This window comes from Aptenodytes forsteri, unplaced genomic scaffold (genome assembly GCF_000699145.1).
Source record: "Aptenodytes forsteri isolate BGI_AS27 unplaced genomic scaffold, ASM69914v1 Scaffold11, whole genome shotgun sequence".
Classification (NCBI taxonomy): domain Eukaryota; kingdom Metazoa; phylum Chordata; class Aves; order Sphenisciformes; family Spheniscidae; genus Aptenodytes; species Aptenodytes forsteri.
Window position 1 is genome coordinate 4,803,109 of NW_008794155.1, and position 22,123 is coordinate 4,825,231.

The window sequence follows — 22,123 nt, forward strand, 5'->3', positions numbered from 1 at the left end:
AAATGGCCTCAAGTTGCACCAGGGAGGTTTAGATTGGATATTGGGAAAAATTTTCTCGCCGAAAGGGTTGTCAAGCATTGGAACAGGCTGCCCAGGGAAGTGGTGGAGTCACCATCCCTGGAGGTATTTAAACGACGTGTAGATGTGGTGCTTAGGGACGTGGTTTAGTGGTGGACTTGGCAGTGTTAGATTAATGGTTGGACTTGATGATCTTAAAGGTCTTTTCCACAGCCTAAACTTCTATGATTCTATGAAAATAGTGTTCATCTTCCAGTTCTCCCTGAGCAAAAGACTTAGCTTTGCTGTTTGGTATACATTTTGAGTCTACTTAGTTTTCCTGTAATAATTAGGAGGGACTGACTTTTTAGTTTCTTAGAGAATGCTCAAAAAGGAAACAATGCTACAAACACATTCAAAGTCCCTGTGGAACTGGTAGTGTTCATCTTCCAGTTCTCCCTGAGCAAAAGACTTAGCTTTGCTGTTTGGTATACATTTTGAGTCTACTTAGTTTTCCTGTAATAATTAGGAGGGACTGACTTTTTAGTTTCTTAGAGAATGCTCAAAAAGGAAACAATGCTACAAACTCATTCAAAGTCCCTGTGGAACTGGATTGCAAAATCAGGTTCAGCATTAACCATACAGACAGTAGAGGGGAGACTTCAAATTTTTGTTTCCAGGATGTTCTTTTCTGTGGTGCTTCCAGTTTACTCTATATCTCCGCTGAAGAGCTTTGCCTCTCCAACATAACCGGTGTCTTTCTTCTGGTCAAGAGGAAACTAATGGAAGGCTTTCTTATTCTATATTTTCCTTTATTTACTAACTCTGTCACTGATAGTCATTAGTTGAAGCATTGCCTGTCCATGCGCTAACACACTGTTTAAGCTTGATTATCTACAGAGCAAACAGCAAGGGCAGACACCTAGCATTTTAACTACTTTTCTGCACCCTGTTATATCCTGAGAGGAACAGATCACCCACTTCTAGCTAGGTATTTTACTATTCAAAAACAAAAGAAAAAATATCTTAGGGGAAGGATAACTAGAGTAAGAGGGTTCAGTGGCTGGGATACCTCCCTTTGATGCAGCAGAACCAAATATAATTCTCTTCTTTTTCGCATTTCCTGGATAACCTTCAGCAACTTCTAAAATCATTATGGCACATTAGCTCAAAAATGTGATGGAAAACATAGTTGCCAGCTGGCCGTGGCTTCCACACCTTATCTCCTTTTGCCTATGGAAAGAATTAACTGGGATGCAATAATTGTGTGAGAGAAATCAGTCACTTGTTGCCCTTTTAAAAGGTAGTGTGTAGTTTGTTTTGCTGTTGCAGCTCAGCTAGGCCCTGCGAGGTTAATGTGCTCAGTATGACTTTCAGTCTTTCTTTGATCCTGAGTGACAAGGATAAGGTAATGAGGACCATGTAAATATAGACTACTCCTCTTTTGACAAGAACCAGGAAACATAGACATTTAATTTATCTGTAAGTAGTTTCTTACTTGCTATCAAATAAGGCCCATTGAGATTAAGGTATTAACAGAAAATGACCATGTTAATGTTCTTATTTCAAAAACAAACAGGCAAAGCCCATAGAGGAGAAATATTTCCAAATTTCTGAGAGCATTAGAAACACTGCAGAGGAAAAAATCATGAAAATTACTTGACAGAGGACTGCTAACTACAACAGACAAATAACAAATGGACATATCATAAAAAAAAAATCAATACTCAGGAACACAGAAAATAGAGATGGAAAGGATATATTGGGTCATATTCTGCATCTCCTGCTAGAGTACAATTGTTCACTGCAGTATATCTTTTATCCAGTGTAGCCTTAAATTGTTCAAAGCAAAGGAAATTCCTCTACTTCCTTTGGGAGTGTCTGCCAGAGACTGAAGATCTCACTGTCAAGGGATGTTTCCAGATGTTTAACCTAAATTATGCTCATTTTCGAACCATTAGTGCTGAAGTTCCCTCCTTGGTGTCTATACCTCTCAGAAGGACCCTGCCATCGTAGTCCCTTTGATATTGTTTGCTCATTATAAAACAAAAGGCAAGTCTCTGGGAGTCGATAGAAAATGACTGGGCAGGGTGGTGCTGTTACATCCTAGTTGCTAGAATAGCAACATACATGTATCTACACTTGCATCTTTCTCTATTCCATGGTTAGTAGAGCAGCTTTCCAATAGGATGAATTAGCTGGAGGGCTGTGTGTCACCACACTGCTTCCAAACCAAGCACTTAAGGTATCCCTGTCTAGCATTGTGTTGGAAAGCGTACACTTACCCAAAATGGGATGTGCAGAACCAGAGTGTAACAAGGTAAACAAAGGTATGGCTGTTGCTATCCAAGTTTTTCAGGACGCTCTGAGAGATGGCTATCTCTAGGAAATTCTGTAGATCTTAATTTTGTGTAAGAATAAATGATACGTTTTGATTAACACCTTCTTGTAAGAGAAACAATGAAGAAAACAGAGGTATGGAGAGGCCAAGCTTTTGTGGAGTGTGGGTTTATGTAGGAAGAAACACATTATGCTACTCAATCCCTTACATTGGTACTCTCCAGACTTTCTGTGGGCCTTCAAACTAAATAATTTAAAAATTCCAGCTGTAATCACTTTCTAGGACATGCCCTTCTTATTCATTACCACATCGTAACGCTGAAGCAGGCCAATTTCAACGTTTTGGCATCTGTTAGTTAGTTTAACTGCACCTCAAAATGGTATTTCATTGTATTCATTTAGGTAGATGTATTGTGTCAAAAGCATACAAATTGTAGGTAATAGCATACTCACAAAATGCAAAATGTTTTTCTTTCCTTGAAACCTTCCCTTGAAGATGCCTTTTTTTCCAGTAGACCCTTTCACTGTCTTTAAATACCAGCGACACCTTTAACTCCACCCCGTCACACAATTTTCCTGTATCTTAGAGTCTTGCTGCCAGATGAGGACGCTGGACAGTGGGATTGGAACCTTCCCCCTCCCCGACTCAGGGAACCGATCTACAGGGCGACACATTTCTAAGCAAGAATCAACCTTGGAAACAGAAGTCCTTGCACCGTCTGAGCAAGTTCTTCTTTCAGCTCCTTCAGTAAAAGCCAAAACTCTTGAGCGAGAAGTGCCTTCAACAGCTAACAGCCAGGAGTCTGTGGAAAGCATAATCAGTCATTCAACATCTGATCCGGCCATGACTGCCAAAGGTATACGACCTTTTCAAAGTTGCCTTCCAAAACCAGCTTCCTCAGGTAAAATGTCAATTACGCTGAAAATCACATTATTTCTGCCCTGACATCTGTTTTGATTAGCAGAAGTCCTGTAATAATGACAATTGATAACAGAAATGTTAAATGCAGTGCAGAAGATATTCTTTTTATGAATGCATAAGGTTAACAAGTTTGTGACCTGAGCCGTATGGAAATTTTGTTACACATAATGCTTATCTGAGGAAGAAAAATGTGTTAAGTACTTAAATCCTTTTCTCAAGAAACAGTACTTGAAGAAAAAACATATGCCAGCCTTGGAATTTGACTTGAATAAGAATGCAGATGTTTAGCAATATTCAGGGCTAGACTTTACGGTGAAGTACAAAGCATGGCCATGTTGTGACATAGAAAAGATATATTCCTAAAGACTTGCTTTTGAAACCAGATTTGGACTAAAGACTCACTTGGCCTCAATGCATAAATTCTGTCCCAATAAATATATGGCCTTGACCTCAAACAAGACTCTCATTACTTTATTACAATATACAAATACATTTCTATGTATGAACATAAAATACCTTACTTTCACTTACCTGCTACGTGTGTGTTTAAATTATAAAACAAAAGCTGACAAAGGAACAAAAGGACTAGCAATCCAGCAAAGCACCAACAAATAATGTTGTATTAGTAAACAGTTCCATTGAACTCTGTGCATTTTTTTATAAATGCACACTGACCATTTATATACGTTTTTGAAGGGTTTTGAGTTATTAATATATATGTCAATAACATTAGAAATCATTACATATAGCATTTATAACAGGGAATTTTTCATAGTCAGCATGATAGATATGGTACAAAACGCAGTAAAAGTAATTGGTTTAATGGAGAAGAGTATTGTTTTTATCTTGACTAAATGCAATTTCATGTATTTGTTGGGGTTATGGTTGTTAGCACTTTGTCAGCATAAGTATTTATTGCTCCTATAAAATTTGTGAGTGTTTAACTTGCATAAATCTGTATCACTCTATCTATAAGATAGATTCCGTGTAATTAGCATGTAAGGTTAAGTATCAAGTTTAAGCTTAGTTTAAGGCCATCAAATATGTGTTCTGCTAATGAGTTGATGTATATTGAGCCTAGGAGGAAAGAAGCCTCTTTTATATGTTCATAAGATGCATACAGAAGAACTCTAATTAAACATCTTAGAACTTAGTTGATTTAGCAATATTCCCAGTGCAGTATTGTAATGGTATAATAGACTGCAAACACACATTGTACGCTTCATTGCAGACTGCCCTGCTTGTTTCAAATTAAAGCTAAATAAAAGATATTTTAATACTTAGTATTTTTTAAATAAATGTACTGTTAATTAATGGTACAGCTAAGAAGGATTCAGAAGAGAAATATTTGTTATAGATTATATGCTACATGCTTGAATAGCCACATGTGTGACCTCAATTCAGCAGTGTGCTATAGAGTCGAGTCCATGATTAAACACTGTCATTATAACAAATTGAATAGAAACTGCAAGCGTTGAATTGCTTCATAAGAAGTCAGTAGCAGTAAGATTGTTCTGATCTTAATGCTAATATTCACTGCACCAACCTTGTAAGGTTTGTATCTTAATTAAATTGTCATGAAGAGATGTTAAAAAAAAATAGTATACATCAGGTGGTGGGGTCAACTCATTCTTTATTAGAATATTTTCATTCGATTCTTCTCTCCCTCACTTTCTCATCCAAATTACAATTATCACTTTATTTCATATGCACCATCTATCTTCTTTGATGTTCCGATTTTTCATAGTGCAAATATAGCAAATAAAAAGGCTAGCTGATTGAGAATTTCTGCTAGAAAGGTACTTCTAATTATATTTATGTGCACAGACTGTTCTCTCTCTGAGGACATAAAATAGCAAAGCAGATCCTACAATGCCTAGAAGTAGTTACTGAATGTTGTTTTATTTGAAAACGTATATATTTTAAAAGTAATAGAGGGATTTAAATCCATGTCTTTCTCTTCTTTTGTTAACTGGAAAAGGCTTTGGATCAAATTCTGCCACTGTAGTTGTTAGAATTATTCCAGTAAGTTAGTAAGTTGTTCCTTTAAGTAGTAAGATAGTATTTGACATAATGAAAGTATCAGGACTTGCCCCCAGTTTTTACTGAATTCTAATTGAAATGCTGTCATGAAGATGCTGATGAGACCTACAATTTAAATAATGTGTCTCTTAATTCAGGAATAATTAACCTTGCAAAGCAAAGTGAACAAGAACCAAGTTCTGTGACCTCTGCCTCATTAGAACATACTGAAGGAACTGTGGAAAACAGAAAAGTTCTTCCAGAGTGGACCACCAAGAAAACTACTAAAACAAAGGTAGACATTAAGTGTCATCTATTAAATGAGATACATTGTGGTGTAAAGAATCAGAAATGGTGAATGTTTTTAATATAGCGCGAAGAGCAACTAGCAATCTAACAGCTACGTTTACTTTCTTGCCCTTCATTTGCAATCTCATTATTTATTAATAATAATAATGCAGCACCCAAAGGTACTTTGTCCTCATGGTTTAAAAACATGCTTTAATTAAAAACCTCACAGGCATTTTATAGACAAGGGAGTGGAGACCTTTTACCCTGTTTTTCTCTTCAAGAAACTCGATCTTGTTTGTTTGCTTTCCATGAGATTCGGATCTCTTTGTTTCCCCAGGCTGAGGTTTCCTTGTCTGTATGGCTGTGTAGTATGAGCATTTGAGCAGATGTGCTATGAAAGTATTGTGAAAGGGAAAATACCCTTCTTACATGTTTCTGTGTGTTTTTGGTTAATCCCTGCAATGATCTCTCTGTCCTTCAATCTTTTCATGAAAACTGCAGAAAGAACAAACAGGCAAATGCATATACCTGTGTAAAAGCTATTGCGTATGGTTGTCAAGTTATTCAACTTCAGGAATGCCAGGCTGTCAAGCCCTGCGAGAAGTACAGGGTCAGCAGGTTAGCAAAGAGAGAAAAAAACTTTGTCAAGAAAGTGGGCATTAAGCAAGGAAATTGTCAGACTGCTAGCTAATAAGCCTTACATTACAAAAGGCTACAAACCTTTTGCTGTGTCACTTTTTTGCATGTCTGCTTTATCTCCATGTATTTACTGACTGGGGTATCTTGCATTTTTATATGGCCCATGCTCTGGATATTTAGAACAGAAACAGAGAGATAAAACTACATGTCTTGTATATCATTGACAAGCTGGTGGTGAATCCTCTGCAGTGCAATAGTGTTGGCTTCCAAGTAACAATCACATCAGTGCGGCCTTCACCCTGAGCCAGTCGTGACTGACCACCTCCAGTCCCAAAGCCATCTTAACACGATACACGTGTTACAGCTAATTAGTCTGCCTAAGAGTCAGAAGGTCAGTGTGGGTGTAGCTGACGTGAATGTGTCTAAATGGCTCCAGGACTGCAGCTGACTTACACACTCCCAATTTTCGGGTAATGTTGGGCATACCTGGCTACATGCAGGTATCCTCAGGTCTGGTCCCCTCTCCACGAGCATGTGCTTCCTATCAAATGGATGTCATTCTGCATCAGTTAAAAACTGCAGCATGGATCAGAAGATGGGGAAATTAATATCACTCTCTGAAAAACTGAATTAAAAACTCTTTTGAGCCACTGATAGGCAATTGGGGTTAGGACAGTAGGTGGTATTTGTACCTGTAGATGCCATTAACTGAGCAGTATCAGGCTTAGCTTCCCCATACCTGTTTTGTGGGTTTTATTGTACTGAGCTGCTGCTCCTGAAAGGTTTAAGCCTTCAGGCCTTTCATGATTAAAAGCTGTCCAGAGCTATCACCATTCCTCTTTACTCCCAGAAGAAAATCCTTAGTGTTGCTTCCTGAAGAGAAATGGGATAGGAATCAGCTGGGAATTAAGGGCTCTCCAGTACTGTAATGTATATGCCAGGACAAGGGACATGAATTTAGGAAGAATTTAGGATTTACTGTTATAGAAAGCATGACCATTGTCTACTGGCCATCCTAATTGCCTCTAGAATTGCTTGCAGCAAACCATTTGTTGTGTGATAATCTTATATGTTACAAATACACTGTATTAAACATACTTGAGAAGTTTTAAAATTGAACTTGGTGGATGAAGTTATCTGAAAATGTTGGTAGATTTGAAAACAATGTTACAGTGAAGAAAATGGTAAAATCTGGACTGTGTCTGCCAGACTAACTCAGGAGACTTATCAGGACAAGAATGTTTTATTTCCCCCATGTCGGACTGATGATTACTTACTTGAAGGAGAAGCGGTTAGTTAAACTGGTAATGCAGACTTTTTTCCAGTCGAACTATCCATATACGCTGCATGATGAATATAAAATGTTCCACTCCTAATACCATCTTCAGCATTATTTTGATATACATGCAACATCTGAATGACTGCAATACCCTTATTTGTACAGGACAGAGCTCTGAGAGTGTGTACTTATTCTGCGAGCAGCAGTGACACTGAGCCAGAGCCAGAGTACGGAACAAATTATTTTAGAACTGCAGAGGAGACTTTAGTAGAGTTAACAAAGAACAACAAACAAGGTAATTGAAAATTTGTACATAAAAATGTATATCCCTCATCTCTACTCTGACTCAGCAGCAGATAGTGTCCTTCATTGAACTTTCTGTCTAGTTTTCACTTTCTAACCCCAGATCTTATTTCAGTCTAATTTTCCATTAGCTTTTTATTACTTTTTGCTTTTCATTCTGTGTGTGTATCTTTTTTTCCTCTCTTCCACAGTTTTTGCTAGCAGGGGCTTAACTTGTAGGGTTTTATGCATAAATCCCTGCAGTGTAAGTAAAAAGAAGTCTTCTGTTACATTATTAAAAAATTTAAAAAGTGACTATAAAGATAGCTTCCCTTTTTTTCTTTTTAATTATGTTAGCCAGTTGAAATAACCCAATGATCAAGGCCGTCGTTTTCCAACCTCTATATCAAGTGATGTTGGTTACGGTGCCATAATGAAGTCTCTATCATTGTCCTCCGCGTATATATTGCCATTTTCAAGTATCAAACCTTTTTGCAAGAATTGATGGCAATTTGGAATTTACTGAATTCCAGTAGATAAAAACACATTAAGTGAAGTTCTTGAGATAATAGTTTTCTGTGTGTTTAATAACCCAAGAAATTGCTGTCTTGTCTTGACCAGCAGCTTGCCGTGCTGTAAGCCACCTTTCAGTGCAGATGTGTGCCCTCTGGGAGGGGGAGGAGAGCATGGCTCATATCCTTGCCTACGCAGCCAGTGGCTTTCCTGCAGGAGATAAATTCTGGCGAGTACAAAGGCCAGTGCAAGGTCTCAGCACCACTGAAGCCCTGAGAGCTTAAGCAGTACTTCAGTGATTCATAAGATTTGTGCTGACCCTCTGCACAGCAGTGAGCTTGACCTAGCAGAGATTAGCACCTACAGTAGATACCGCAGTGATGAATGCATTAAAAGTGCCGTGGACGGCTAGATACTGTCGACAGACATACTGTGCTCTTTAGCGTCCGCTGGGAGTTGGACTTAAACCTTTGGCATTTTCCGAGGTAATACATTTTTCGTGATTCCACCACAGAGAGAGCAGAGTAGGAAGCTAGGACCATTTATTTACATTACTCCTGTAACTTTGTATTTCTAATCTGTATGAAATGTTGCAAGTCATTTAACTCAGCCCATAAACACTTCTCTTTACAGATTTTGCTTTTTGCAAATCATGTTCTAATACAAGAAAGATGTGTTTTGTTAAAGAGGTAGATCAGCATTTTTTTCTGTATTGATCACAATTTGCAAAAAAAGGATTTTATTGTGTGTAAGCAGTTGCATTAAATGGCAGCAGATTCCAAGTTTAATGATACCTAAGCATGACTTGAAGTCACCATTTTACGCAGCAAATCATTAATTTTGTGTATATGCCTAACTTTTGGGCTAGTAACAGAACTAAAATTCATAATTGTGATTGAGACAAATAGAAAAGAAAATTATAAAGCATTATTGCAAAAGTATTTCTCCTATGGTCATTCCTTATGGTCAGGATTTCTGTTCAGTGCTCTATAAATGCAGTTCTCACATCGTATTAAAAACAATACTTTATTCCTTTCTGTGTTCAAAGATCTTAGCTTCTTTATGCACACAAGTGATATAACCTCAAAACATCCACATGAGGCTGAGGCAGGGGCTGCAGCAAACCAATTCACAGAGAATATTTTTACATGTATCGATAATTAAATTTATTAGATGAGTCCTCAAAACATTAATGAACTTTCACTGGTTGCACAATTATAATGTTGGAGTGATTTCCATTTTCCATTTATGAGCAGGGAACAGAAAGATTGAGACACTGAGTGCCTGATGCAAAGATTATTAAAAGTCAATGCTAAGACCTTCGTTGATTTAGTGGGCTTTGGATGAGACTCCCAGTACATTGCCCACTGTTATGAGAAGGCCAGTAGAATAGCAGGGAATGAGCCAAATATTCCAGGTTCTTCCGTTTCAACCATGAAAATGTTTTTATTCCAATTTCATGAAGGTTTTATCCTGATGCGATTCTGTCGGAGGTACTGGAGGCAGAGGCTCTTCTAATGCTATAGGTTATAGGGTAGAGTTGAAGTTTGTGTAAAAAGAAGTGTGAGGAAAGAAGCTAATGATCATGTAAGCCTCCGTCTCCTGTGCATTTTCATGAAGCTGCAGAAAATTTATTTGGTTTTGTTTTGATCTTCTGAATGAGTTTTCAGCCTTGGACTTTGGAAACTGAGGTTTTATTCCTAATGTTCTTGTATTACAGTAGGTTCTATAACAAATGGGTAGGATCTGTTTCTTACCTTACTAGTGTATTTTTTATACTGTTGTATTCATTAGCTAAAAATGTAGTGAAAAGGAAAGAATTATCAAATATAGTCAAACTGAAAGACATTCTAAAGGAACTTAGCACATCTGCCATGTAAGGCTATTAAGAGAGAAAAATGAAAACTTACAGCAAAGACATAAGTGGAACGATCCCCCCCAAATTAACCATCTCGTCTATAATTAGAAAATAAAGGAAATGAATTCTGGCAGTCTCATGCCATCTCCTTCACCTTGAATATTAAGTATGAACACTCCCCTGTATATGCATTGATTGGAGAGTTAAGAGCTAATATTTTAATGCTTTTACTACATTGAATTCCAGATACTTTAAAACATTTGAAATAATACATTTTAAAATTATAAAATTACATTACAATGTATATAGACTGCATTTCATCAATTAAATATGCCATAATTATATTATTTTTAACATTTCTTATAGCTGAGCAGGAAAAACAAAATCAGAGAAAGTCATTTCTGGGGAACCCGATGTCAATCTTGGATTTATACCAACACAGTGTCTATGGCCATTTTGGAGAGGATGGACCTGAACAATTAACACATTACAGTTTAATTGAGCAGCTGAGTGGAGCTTCCAGTAAAGACAGGAAGGGCAAGGAGAGCCCAAGTGTGAGTTACTGTGATTTTTATATTACTTCTCATTTTCTTCATTATTTTATTTATTTGCCTCTTGTTTTTTCCTCAGTGTGTTGATTGATTACAAAAACTAGGCAGACTTGAAAAAAACCAGCATGACCTGCAGAAGAGTAAAGATCTAAATATTTTTAGAACAGACTGTTACATTCTGATGCTCACCTGTCATAGAATTAGACTTCCAAACTTGACAAGTAGAGACAGGCTAGTGCTAGCAGTCTACCATTAGAGAGGAGTTGAAATTTAAGGCTAGCAAGAAAACACAGAATTTATCTTTTAAGGCTGTTCCTTCACATATGGTTAGATAGTATGTATAGCACAACATGTAGTAAATGACTTAAACATCTGAAGTAGTATTCCTGAAAATTCAAATGAAACTATGCTATGGAAGTCAGCTATCTTCTGGTCTCTTTTGAAATAACTCTTGGTGTTAGCTCTGAGCCTCCTGATTTGAGGGTTTTAAACATTATTTTGATGAAGATCAGTCCTGATGTGATTGGTGTGTCTTGACGCTAAACTGAAACAAATTTGTTTTCTCCCTTGCTTCACGTGAATCCACTTGCTATTTCTGTCTCTAAAAACGTTGAACCTGACATCATGCAGTCTCAACATGCATGAAAAGCAACTTCTCAACCTACTCTTTTCCTCCTCTTTTCTCATGCCTTCTCCTCTCATCCTCACACTTATTTCTCACTTTTTCTCTCCTTTGCTCTAACAAGCCTATTTGTTTGAAAATAAAGCCACCCAGCCACGATCTACTGTAATCATTTTGCCTCCACGTTCAGTCTCTTTCCCCAGCTCTTCTTTTTAAATACAAGCTCTTTCATTTCTGTGTGTAGCACTCGGCACATTTTGGGTATGTTACAGTATAAACAAAGGTGATAGCAGAAAATAATGAATGAGCTGCTGTTTTGTAGCATACTGGCATAGTTCGTAAGTGAAGAAGAATTTTTATCTCTTCCCAGACCCCAGTTTTCAGCTTCAGAAAATCACTGTGCATTGTAACTTCAGAGGTGATTAACCAAAGTTAGAGTCTTACAGCTTTCAGGAATCTGGGCCAAATGTGCAGAAGGAATGTGTGGAACAAACTGGCAATGCCCCTGTTTATTCCAACTCTACTGGCATGAAAGCCCCGCTTAACTGAATATTAAATTGACTCACAAACTTCAAAAGAAAAATCCTGAAATGTATCTGCCTCATTTCCCAATCAACCAAATTTCACTAGTACCCAGAATGATTCAATTTGAATATATTTGGGTTGTATTAGAAAGAACAATTTTAAAGAATCTGGCTTCATAGTTGGGAAGAAGGAAAAAAAAAGGTAACAGAAAAGTATTAAAAAGGATAGATGAAGGAAAATAATTTCAGCATCCACTTAATTCCTCATCTTGAACATCTAGAAATTCATAGCTTAATTATGCAGACAAGATGAATTATACATGTATGTATATATGTATAGATATAAAAAAATATAAAAATCAGTTCTGCCTTCTGAAGGCCAAGGTCTTTTGCTATTAACGAAGCAATTAGATTTGGTTCCACTATAGAAAAGTGGCTCAGAGTTGCATCTACTTTTAATTCATTCTTCTCATGTGATTCTTGTATATGACATCTCTGCAATGTGCTCAATCAGCATCAAAACTTAAACAAAACTCATTGAAATAGCCTTAGGATCCTTGTAAAAATCCATCATTAAACTAGAAGGCAACAGGTATCACTCAGCACTAGCATTTTTCATGCATTATGTTGGGGGGCTTTTGAGATTACTTTTTGAGGATCTGAAATGGCTCTCAAAACAGCATTGCCTCTCGGTGAACAGTGAAAGCTCAATAAAGCACTAGAGATTTGCCTATTAGTATTAAACTTTTCAGAATGACAAATGAGAAGCAGTAACCATGAAAAGCAGGTTGCCCTGAACTCCTTGTTTGAACCAGCACGGCAAATTTTTCTCAGCTGTAATTTGTCCAACCCAAGAAGATCCACAGTCTGTTTAAATCAGAACTGTGTGATCTGGAACATTACCCACGAAAAAAGGGGGACACTAGAAACTGAGGCACTTATGGCCAACAACTCTGAAAAAAACCAGATATGTTTTGAGGGAGGAAAAAATGCAGCTTTCATACAGAACATTTGGCATTTTGAAAAAGAAAATGCTGTGTGCTTTGAATTTCATTCCCAAATGGTGTGTGTGAAGCCTTTAAAAAAAAAACCTACAAGTGTCATGATGGACAGAATGAGTTTACGCTCCTTGCCAAAAGAGCAGTGTGCTGTATCAGTCCCTCAGCCCAATTACATTTGACTGTACAGCACCACTACGATAGTGGCTTCAGAGTGGGTGCTCTAATGAGACATTCTGGCAGGAAGCTCTGTTAACCCATACTTATTGTCATTTGAATTGTCTCCTTCTGACTGAGCATATTCACCAGCGTTACCCCCAAAGTATATACACAACAAGTTTTATCAGCAAAAAAGTATTGCACAGAAGGAGTTTCAAAAGGGAAACAACCAATGGCAATTACTATGATAAAGGGACACTGAATGGGCAGTTTGAGGAATCGAAAAAGGCTTTTACACATTGAAAGGAGAAGTATTTATTGTCCCAGTTTCTTACCTGCCAAGTCTTAAACAGCATCCTAGTTAAATTCTCTTGGCACTAAGATCAATTTGATGTAACATTTATTTTGACCTGGGAAACACATTCTGAAATAATGTCATCCTTTTGTACACTGCAGAATTTTGGACAAGAAAAACAAATCAAAATTTCAAAGAAAGGAATGAAATGCATTGAATCATGGACATAAAACTTTCACTTAAATTAACATCCGTGGTGTATTTTTCTCATGTAGGATTTTGAAAACTAGAAACAATTTTTATATGTATCAATGGAATCAATTTTAATTAAACAGTAACTTCTCTGATTTAATAAAACATAAATGGGTTCATGAAAGGCAGGTCCTGCTTGACCAACCTGATCTCCTTCTATGACCAGGTGACCCGCCTAGTGGATGAGGGAAAGGCTGTGGATGTGGTCTACCTGGACTTCAGTAAGGCCTTTGACACCATCTCCCACAGCATTCTCCTGGAGAAGCTGGCGGCTCACGGCTTAGACAGGTGGACTCTGCGCTGGGTCAAAAACTGGCTGGACGGCTGGGCCCAGAGAGTTGTGGTGAATGGAGTTCAATCCAGTTGGCGGCCGGTCACGAGCGGTGTTCCCCAGGGCTCAGTTTTGGGGCTGGTCTTGTTCAATATCTTTATCAATGATCTGGATGAGGGGATCGAGTGCACCCTCAGTGAGTTTGCAGATGACACCAAGTTGGGCGGGAGTGTTGATCTGCTCGAGGGTAGGAAGGCTCTGCAGAGGGACCTGGACAGGCTGGATCGATGGGCCGAGGCCAACTGTATGAGATTCAACAAGGCCAAGAGCCGGGTCCTGCACTTCGGCCACAACAACCCCATGCAACGCTACAGGCTTGGGGAAGAGTGGCTGGAAAGCTGCCTGGTGGAAAAGGACCTGGGGGTGCTGGTTGACAGCCGGCTGAACATGAGCCGGCAGTGTGCCCAGGCGGCCAAGAAGGCCAATGGCATCCTGGCCTGTATCAGAAACAGTGTGGCCAGCAGGAGTAGGGAAGTGATTGTGCCCCTGTCCTCGGCCCTGGTGAGGCCGCACCTCGAATACTGTGTTCAGTTTTGGGCCCCTCACTACAAGAAGGACGTTGAGGTGCTGGAGCGTGTCCAGAGAAGGGCAACGAGGCTGGTGAGGGGTCTGGAGCACAAGTGTTATGAGGAGCGGCTGAGGGAACTGGGGTTGTTTAGCCTGGAGAAAAGGAGGCTGAGGGGAGACCTCATCGCTCTCTACAGCTACCTGAAAGGAGGCTGTAGCGAGGTGGGTGTTGGTCTCTTCTCCCAAGTAACAAGCGATAGGATGAGAGGAAATGGCCTCAAGTTGTGCCAGGGGAGGTTTAGATTGGACGGGAGAAAAAATGTCTTTACGGAAAGAGTGGTGAAACATTGGAACAGGCTGCCCAGGGAAGTGGTGGAGTCCCCATCCCTGGAGGTATTTAAAAGACGTGTAGATGAGGTGCTTAGGGACATGGTTTAGTGGGCATGGTGGTGTTTGGTTGATGGTTGGACTCAATGATCTTAGAGGTCTTTTCCAACCTTAATGATTCTATGATTCTATAAACAGCACCTGACCCAAAGTCCACTGCAGTCACCCCATGGGAGACACCTATTCAGTGAAACTTCAGTGAGGCCTGCATTAAACAGCTGTTCCTCTTCCTTATAGCAGTAACTGGTAGTGCCTTGAGCAGTTTGCTGACGTCATGATTGCTACCATATTTTTGCAATGAAAAAATTATTTCACATTTCCATTTATTTACTGTTTAGACTTTAAAAGCCCAGTGATTTATTTTTTCTTGTAAGAATTCAGAAAACAAGATAAATTTCCCTCACCCAGGCCCATCGTTTATTAACTTATTTTATGATCAAATGAGAACCGACACAAGACTTTTTATTGTCATCTTTGTTCCCTTGGAGAAGTATCTGAGTTGGTCAAAGATTTTATTACTTAATCATCCTTATGATCCCAAAGCATCATGAAAAATGTGTTTTCTTTTCTGTCCTTAACCAACCATCACATACTTTTTTCTGTAATACAGTCCTTCTTGTTTTCTTTTGTCCTTATGTATTACTCAATTTGAATTACCATCAAGGCTTGCTTGTATTTCAAGGCATGACTTGATGAGCACTTTAAAGAATAGATCCTTTATGGAAGGGGTTGGTACCCATCACAAGTTTCTAAATCCTCTTGTTTTCCCTCAGTTGTGATGACATACATGAGAAATCTGACATTTTTGGCACAGTTACAATGTTAACTACATTAGCAACTTAACTAGGGTGCTCATTTAACGAAAGAGGCTTGTATGTGCAATGTGAAGCTATGGTCTTATTCAATATGGTGAAGTTTGTGTGTCTTGTACAGATGATTCAGGAAGGAGATCAAATGCTCAAATCACTGTGTCTTGCAATTCAAGTAGATATTAGAGCTTGCTGGCAAATACAGGAAAAGGAAAAATTAGAGAAGTTGCTGCTGTTTTGGCTGCACTTACAAATGGGACTGACGTGGTGGCATTCCCAGATAAACTCAAGGTTTTTTACAGCAGAGTAAGCTGGTTGGGAGTTAATGCTATATGATTGACTCGTGCTCACAAGCCTTCTAATGCATCATGTTAACAGAGGGGAATATCCACAAAAGGACTAGAAACAAGAATAATAAAGTTTGGTAATTGCACAACACTTGCCATCCTCAAGGATCCCAGAGCTTTAAGCTGATACTGTAGAGGATGTTCCAGCATTCCTGAATTACAGCAATAGTTAAAGCAGCCTAGACACCTCTGCAGGCTACACTAAACAAGAGTAAGGGGAAAACAAAGGCAGGCATGAGCTGCTTCTGCTTGTGTCTTGTCTCCTACAGAGATCAGTAAGTCTTGAGCTAGGGTATGCAGTGGCAGCACACTGGGTACTTTGCAGTGTTCACCTATTTAGGCAGCTCTTGGAGAACATGCCAGCAAAGTTTACGTGCCTGATTTGGGTTCTCTGAGTCACTTTCTGAAGGTGCCTTATTCTCTCTGAAAGAGAGAAGCTCTTAGGCTCTTAAATGGAGCCACTCTTAAATGGAGCCTCTTAAAAGAGAGTCTCCGTATTCAAATGTCTGAAGTAGTTCCAGGGAGACCGTGTGCACTCTGCTTTCACAGAGAACTAATTTTTTTCACATTATCAGATATGCTTAGGGAGGGATTCTGCTTATCACATGTGAAAAAGCCTAAGATAATTATTTGGGTCCAATTAGCAGTTGGGAAGAGCTGCATCCTAAGAGTTTAAAGTGGGAAGGAGGTATTGATCTGTAGAACTACTTGCTTCCTTGCCTTGACCAGAGAAAGGGAGCCTACGCAGCTAGCTTATATTGAGTACCAGACTTTCAACCCAAAGTTAGCAAGATGAACATTGTCCCAAGCTTTCCTCTGTGGGGAACTAGTAAAAAGCAGCTATTGGAGCTTCCATTTGTATTTTAGAGAGTGAAACTGCATCTCAGTGCACCCTCAGGTGGGCACTAAATAATTACCTTGCTTATACTTTCATAATAACAAGAGTTCCTGCAGCTGGGGCAGCACTGGGTGATATTTGGCTAGTTGCTTGGTCTCAGGATCTCAGTTTCACTGTCTGTAAATTGGAGACAGCAATACCTATCTCATGTTACAACCAGAGAGAAAACAGCAAATGCTCTAGATGCCCTAGATCTTAGCTTGTTTTGTACAATGTGTGTGTTACTGCACATACAGAATTTGAAGCAACACTTACAAATTATTATACTAGAAAGTAATAGAAGATAGAAGGGGTCCCTTGTCAATAAAAGAAAGTATCTAGATGGGCTGGATCAAATCCAGGAATTAGTTGATTATGGATTTCTGTGTACTGATTGTATAATTCAGTTTACTGTGTATCAAGCACAGAAAACTCACCTCCTCTTTGCTATTTTTCTTGCCAGGCTTAAGAGAGGGGAAGATGATGAGGTGAGGAGGGAATCAGTTATATTTCCTTTCCTAGCCCTGATGAACCTAAAATGTTATGGAAGATACTGCCATTGTACAATTTGTGGATGGGGAGTAAGTCTGCAGACTCATTCACCCGTCTTTTGTGTTTTAAGCTGAATCCTTTTCTTTCATGTAAGGAATTAGTATATGGAATCATTGCATATGTTTAGGGAGGTGGTCTATTAATGTAAACATTAGGTGATGCCAGCCTAGAACTAGACGTTCCAATTCAGTCAGGATCAGACATCCTTTCATCCTCCCTGTCACAAAACCTGAAAATAACATTTACTGTATTTATGCTTTTGTATTAGATCTTCAAAACTCGCATCATGTTAACACAGGGCGTATATAGAAGATCCAGCAACAATTTTATAAAGGGCAGTGTTAGAAAGGGAAAGTAAACCACCCAGCAGACTCACATGTCCATCTAGGACTCGGCACCTCTGTTTCGAAAGCAGAGCGAACTCACCCAAAGAAAGGGAGCATGTTCTGAGCACCGTGCTCGAATTGGCTAGGACCCAAGCCAGAAGTCTCACGGTGGTGTAAAGCCACCCAGACGTACAAGCTCAGGTCAGAGTGCAGTCTGGTCATGGCAGTCCCGAAGTGGCCCAGGTGGAGCTAGGCTGCCCCTGAGCTCACTTGCCTTGTGCATGCTTGCTCGGAGCTGCCCTGGACCTCTGCCTCCGGAGCTGGTGCTGCTGGGCAAGGTCACATCTGGCTGCCGCCACCACAGGGAGGTCACTGAGAACGCTCGCACGAGGCCTTACTGGGCATGGACTGCACTACTGAAGAATCCACTCTCTGCACTATGGCCTACGCCATTCCCTAAATGTGGTATGTGGGGGGGTCTTTAAGCTACACATGTCCATTTGTCAAAATTGTCTCAATAGAATTTACCCACTGACAGGCTTGGGGCTGCGAGACTTCCTTTCTATTTAATCAAAGGTTTTTGATTCTCAGGTGAACGATGCAATACTTGTTCCGTCAAAGCAAAGACTGTCTGAGTAATTACCCAAGTTGATGTTAGATCTATTGTCAGGGGAATTTTATATGATTATTTGACAACATAAGTGACAAAAACCACAGGAGCATGATCTGATAAGAAAACAGATTTTTACCGTACCACCCATGGGAGTAGTACAGAATTAAAAATATTTTTTCTAGCCTCAAGTCTGAATCAACTCATGTGGGGAAATGTGAAATTAGAAATAGGCTAGGATGTCTCCAGACATGAACAAAACCCACGTCTCTGCATGGTTTTTTCCCCTCCACAGGGCAAGTTCACATTTCAAGATCTGCTGCTGAGCCTTATATTCCTAATCAGGTCTTATTGTTTCTAGTATCTTGCCATCAAAGTTGCCTCCAAAAAGTAAAGTGAAGAGACAGCAAAACAAGAAATTTGAAGACTGCTAGGCAGTCTCCTGGGACCAAAGTCTCTCTTGACATGTATCACTTAAAAGAAATGTTGTGTAGTGTGGAAGAACATTCTTACAGTTAGCCTGAGGAACTAGCTTGGCAACAATAAAAAGCTGCAGTTATAAGGAGACTCATTTCTCTCCCTGTGCCTTCTAGGTGAAACAACTGAGGCTTCTTACACTGCTGAGAGTTTTAGTAAAAAATCATTCAATGGAGAGTGGCTCAGCAAGGAGGATGATAACATTCTCCATAACTTTTTTAAGTTTTTAAAAGGCTTTGGCAAGGCAAAACAACATTTGGAAGGCAGAGTCCGCCAGAGAAAATAACTTTTTTAATGGTATGCAAGGGGTATTTTTAGGAAAAACATACCCTAAAAAAACTGGAAGCTGTTATCTGCTGATACAGTTCTGCTTCTAGCACTAATGGACTCAGTAGTTTTAGTACTGTGTCACCAAATCCCGTTCTGACTAGCCCTCCAGCTGGTGTAAAAGTTCTCTCTATTTTATGTTTGGTTGGTGTATTTATGGGGATGGGTAGGTGGCGACATTTTAACTCAAGTATCTTTTAGCACACTGTTTTAAAAGAGTCTTTGGATATTGGTGAGGGACAGAAAGTCTTTGGCATAGTACAGCAGGCTGTGTGGCATTTAAAACACATGGTGTGCAAGGCTAGCAGGAGAATACTTTGGATGTGAGTCTGAGAGAAGATGCGGAGGAAGTGAAAAGCTGTAGCTACGGGAGGAAAGTTAAGGACTTGAAGCATCACTGGCATGTAGGTGCAGTTCTAGTGCCTATGGTACAGTGTCATGTAACGCTAAATCCCCAAATAACTCACAGCACCGAGTGAAGTGTGCCTATGTGGTTTGCCAAGTGCCAGATGTGGATGTGTAGGCTTCTCTGATTTAAGGCAACACACTGAGCTGTCCTGTGGCCACAGCTGGCGTGTCGTGCTCACTGAATATAACCCCTTTGGCACTGTAAGGAGGGAAGAACTTTGCCCTTTTTTGAGTGGAAAAACTTGATCACTGGAACAGAAACCCCATATCCCACCATATCAGCAAGTAATTTCAAATTACAGAGAGAACCTTGTCTTTTCAGCATGTAGGAGCTGCGTAACCACATTACACACTGGCCCAGATGTCACAAAAGTCCTGCAGCTCATTTGCTGGAGTCCCCGGAGAAACAGTCCAAAACTGCTCATGTACAGCCCAGAGCAACGCAGAGCTGTACAGAGCTAATTTACAGTGAGCCTGCTTGGGCACAGTGTTAGCGCAGCTCCTTATGGCCTGGTTACTCCAAGCTATTTCCAGCAGGGCTGGGTAGCTGAAATAAGCAGTGTTGATAAGACCCCACTGCATTTGGTCCCAGCCCACCCAGCTTGCTCACCGACATCTTCACATCACACTGCACTGCGTGTTGCAGATACACCCTGAGCACTATAACGTCTATTATTTGCCTATACAACTGAAGATTACATATGGATTTAATAGACACTGTGGCCCTTAGGTCTAAGTAGGTAGATCCTTTAGTCTAATAAGAACCAAAAGTACATATTGAATAAAAGTATCATTTGCTAGTGATTTCCCTGAGTGGAAAATGTTCTGAGCTATTTTTCAAAGGTTTGACAGATGGAGCTGCTGTGATTTGCAGCATGGCCCAAAGTGCACTAATGTTTCTGCCATTTGTATCCAGACACTCTTCAGTCCTCCATCTTTGGAAATAAAGCTTTAGGTTTCATTACTCTCTGTGTTGAATGGGAATATTATAATAATACTGTAGGCCAAAATGGAATTCAGGGCACATTAACAGCGACAAATGATAAATATTAGTAAGCTTGTGAGATAGTGCAAATGTCGTAATGGTAGAAATGATATTAGTAATAAAAGAAAAAGCTAAAAAATAAATTGGATACAATAAACATTGGATTGACTCAATCAAGATAAGAGCAGTAGGGCAGAGAGGTATTCAGTGAGCTGTTTGTTTTCTGAAGCTGGAAAATATTTTTACCCCAAGAGGAGCATCTGATTAGCAGAGTTAAATGAGATGAATAATTCTCTAATATTTTTGTGAATTGTTTTTCCAGCTGAAACTTGCCTTCGCCATCTATAACAGTGATATGTTTTGCATAAAGCACTCAAACATCATGCAGGGAAGGGAAATGACTGATCTTTTAGTATGAGAGTTCTGTTCTGAGCACAATACATGAGGAATAAGTTACACAGCTGATGGTAACAGGAACCATGGCAGTATGCTGAAAATATTTTAGTAATCTATTTCTTTTTCTAAGAGGATGCTTTTTCTTTTCATATGTACACAGACAATAATATCCTAATCAACATACTCTTTGAAAAGAAGGCAAATTTTATGTCAAATATCTGCAAAAATCATATTGAAATAATTTGCAAGTGTTTATAGTTTGTTCCACAAGCTGTTTTCATCTTCCAAAAGTGATTCACTTTTTATTTACATGAGAAGTTATACTGGATTTTGTGCAATATGACACACAGATTGTCTAAATCCTTAAGAAAAATATTGGTTAAATATTTTTTATGAACTCAAACACTCTAATTTATAGCAAGTCCCAAAGTGAAATATTTATTTCTTACTGTATTTTTAGGCCCTGGTACATGAATTCCAGGCCTTGTGCAGCATCCATATTATTTTCATGGAAAGTAGTATTTGTATTTGGTAGGAGAAACAAACATGGGATTTAGCAGTCTTATTAGCAAGAAAGTGACACGGGAAGTTTGGGAAGTTTTTAAGATATAGCTATGTAATTTAAATGTTTAATTATCTTATTTCTTACTGTATTTTTAGGCCCTGGTACATGAATTCCAGGCCTTGTGCAGCATCCATATTATTTTCATGGAAAGTAGTATTTGTATTTGGTAGGAGAAACAAACATGGGATTTAGCAGTCTTATTAGCAAGAAAGTGACACGGGAAGTTTGGGAAGTTTTTAAGATATAGCTATGTAATTTAAATGTTTAATTATCTTTCACAAAGGCTAAGAAGAATGATACAAGTTTTCATAGCACATGTCAGAGTCCTCCCAGCCTGAACTGCCCATCAGTCCATCAATGACCGAGACACATCCTGATAGTTCCGCTCCCATTAGTGCCACCTTCTCTGGATTACTCTATTCTTTGCCTGATCATTAATAGAGGTCACTAAAACTTTTACATACTATAAAAAGCTGTAGCCTTAAGAACTTCCCTTAACAACTCTAATGTTATTCTCAGCAAATAAAACCACAAGTGATTATTTGAAGAATTATCTGAATAATTGCCAGTCAAACATTTAAAAGTTATTTTTCTGACATCCTATTACATATAGAATCATAGAATCATAGAATAGTCTGGGTTGGAAGGGACCTCTAAAGGTCATCTAGTCCAACC

At 39.1% G+C, this 22,123-nt stretch overlaps 1 protein-coding gene across 1 annotated transcript in view; it reads left to right on the forward strand.

Moving 5' to 3' along the window:
- NCKAP5 (NCK associated protein 5) overlaps positions 1-22,123 on the forward strand; it is a 467,588-nt gene that overhangs the window by 421,325 nt on the left and 24,140 nt on the right. The window contains exons 17-20 of the mRNA XM_019472169.1: positions 2,925-3,239; positions 5,440-5,576; positions 7,656-7,785; positions 10,510-10,697. Coding sequence (XP_019327714.1) covers positions 2,925-3,239; positions 5,440-5,576; positions 7,656-7,785; positions 10,510-10,697 — 770 coding nt within the window. The remainder of the gene's footprint in view (positions 1-2,924; positions 3,240-5,439; positions 5,577-7,655; positions 7,786-10,509; positions 10,698-22,123) is intronic.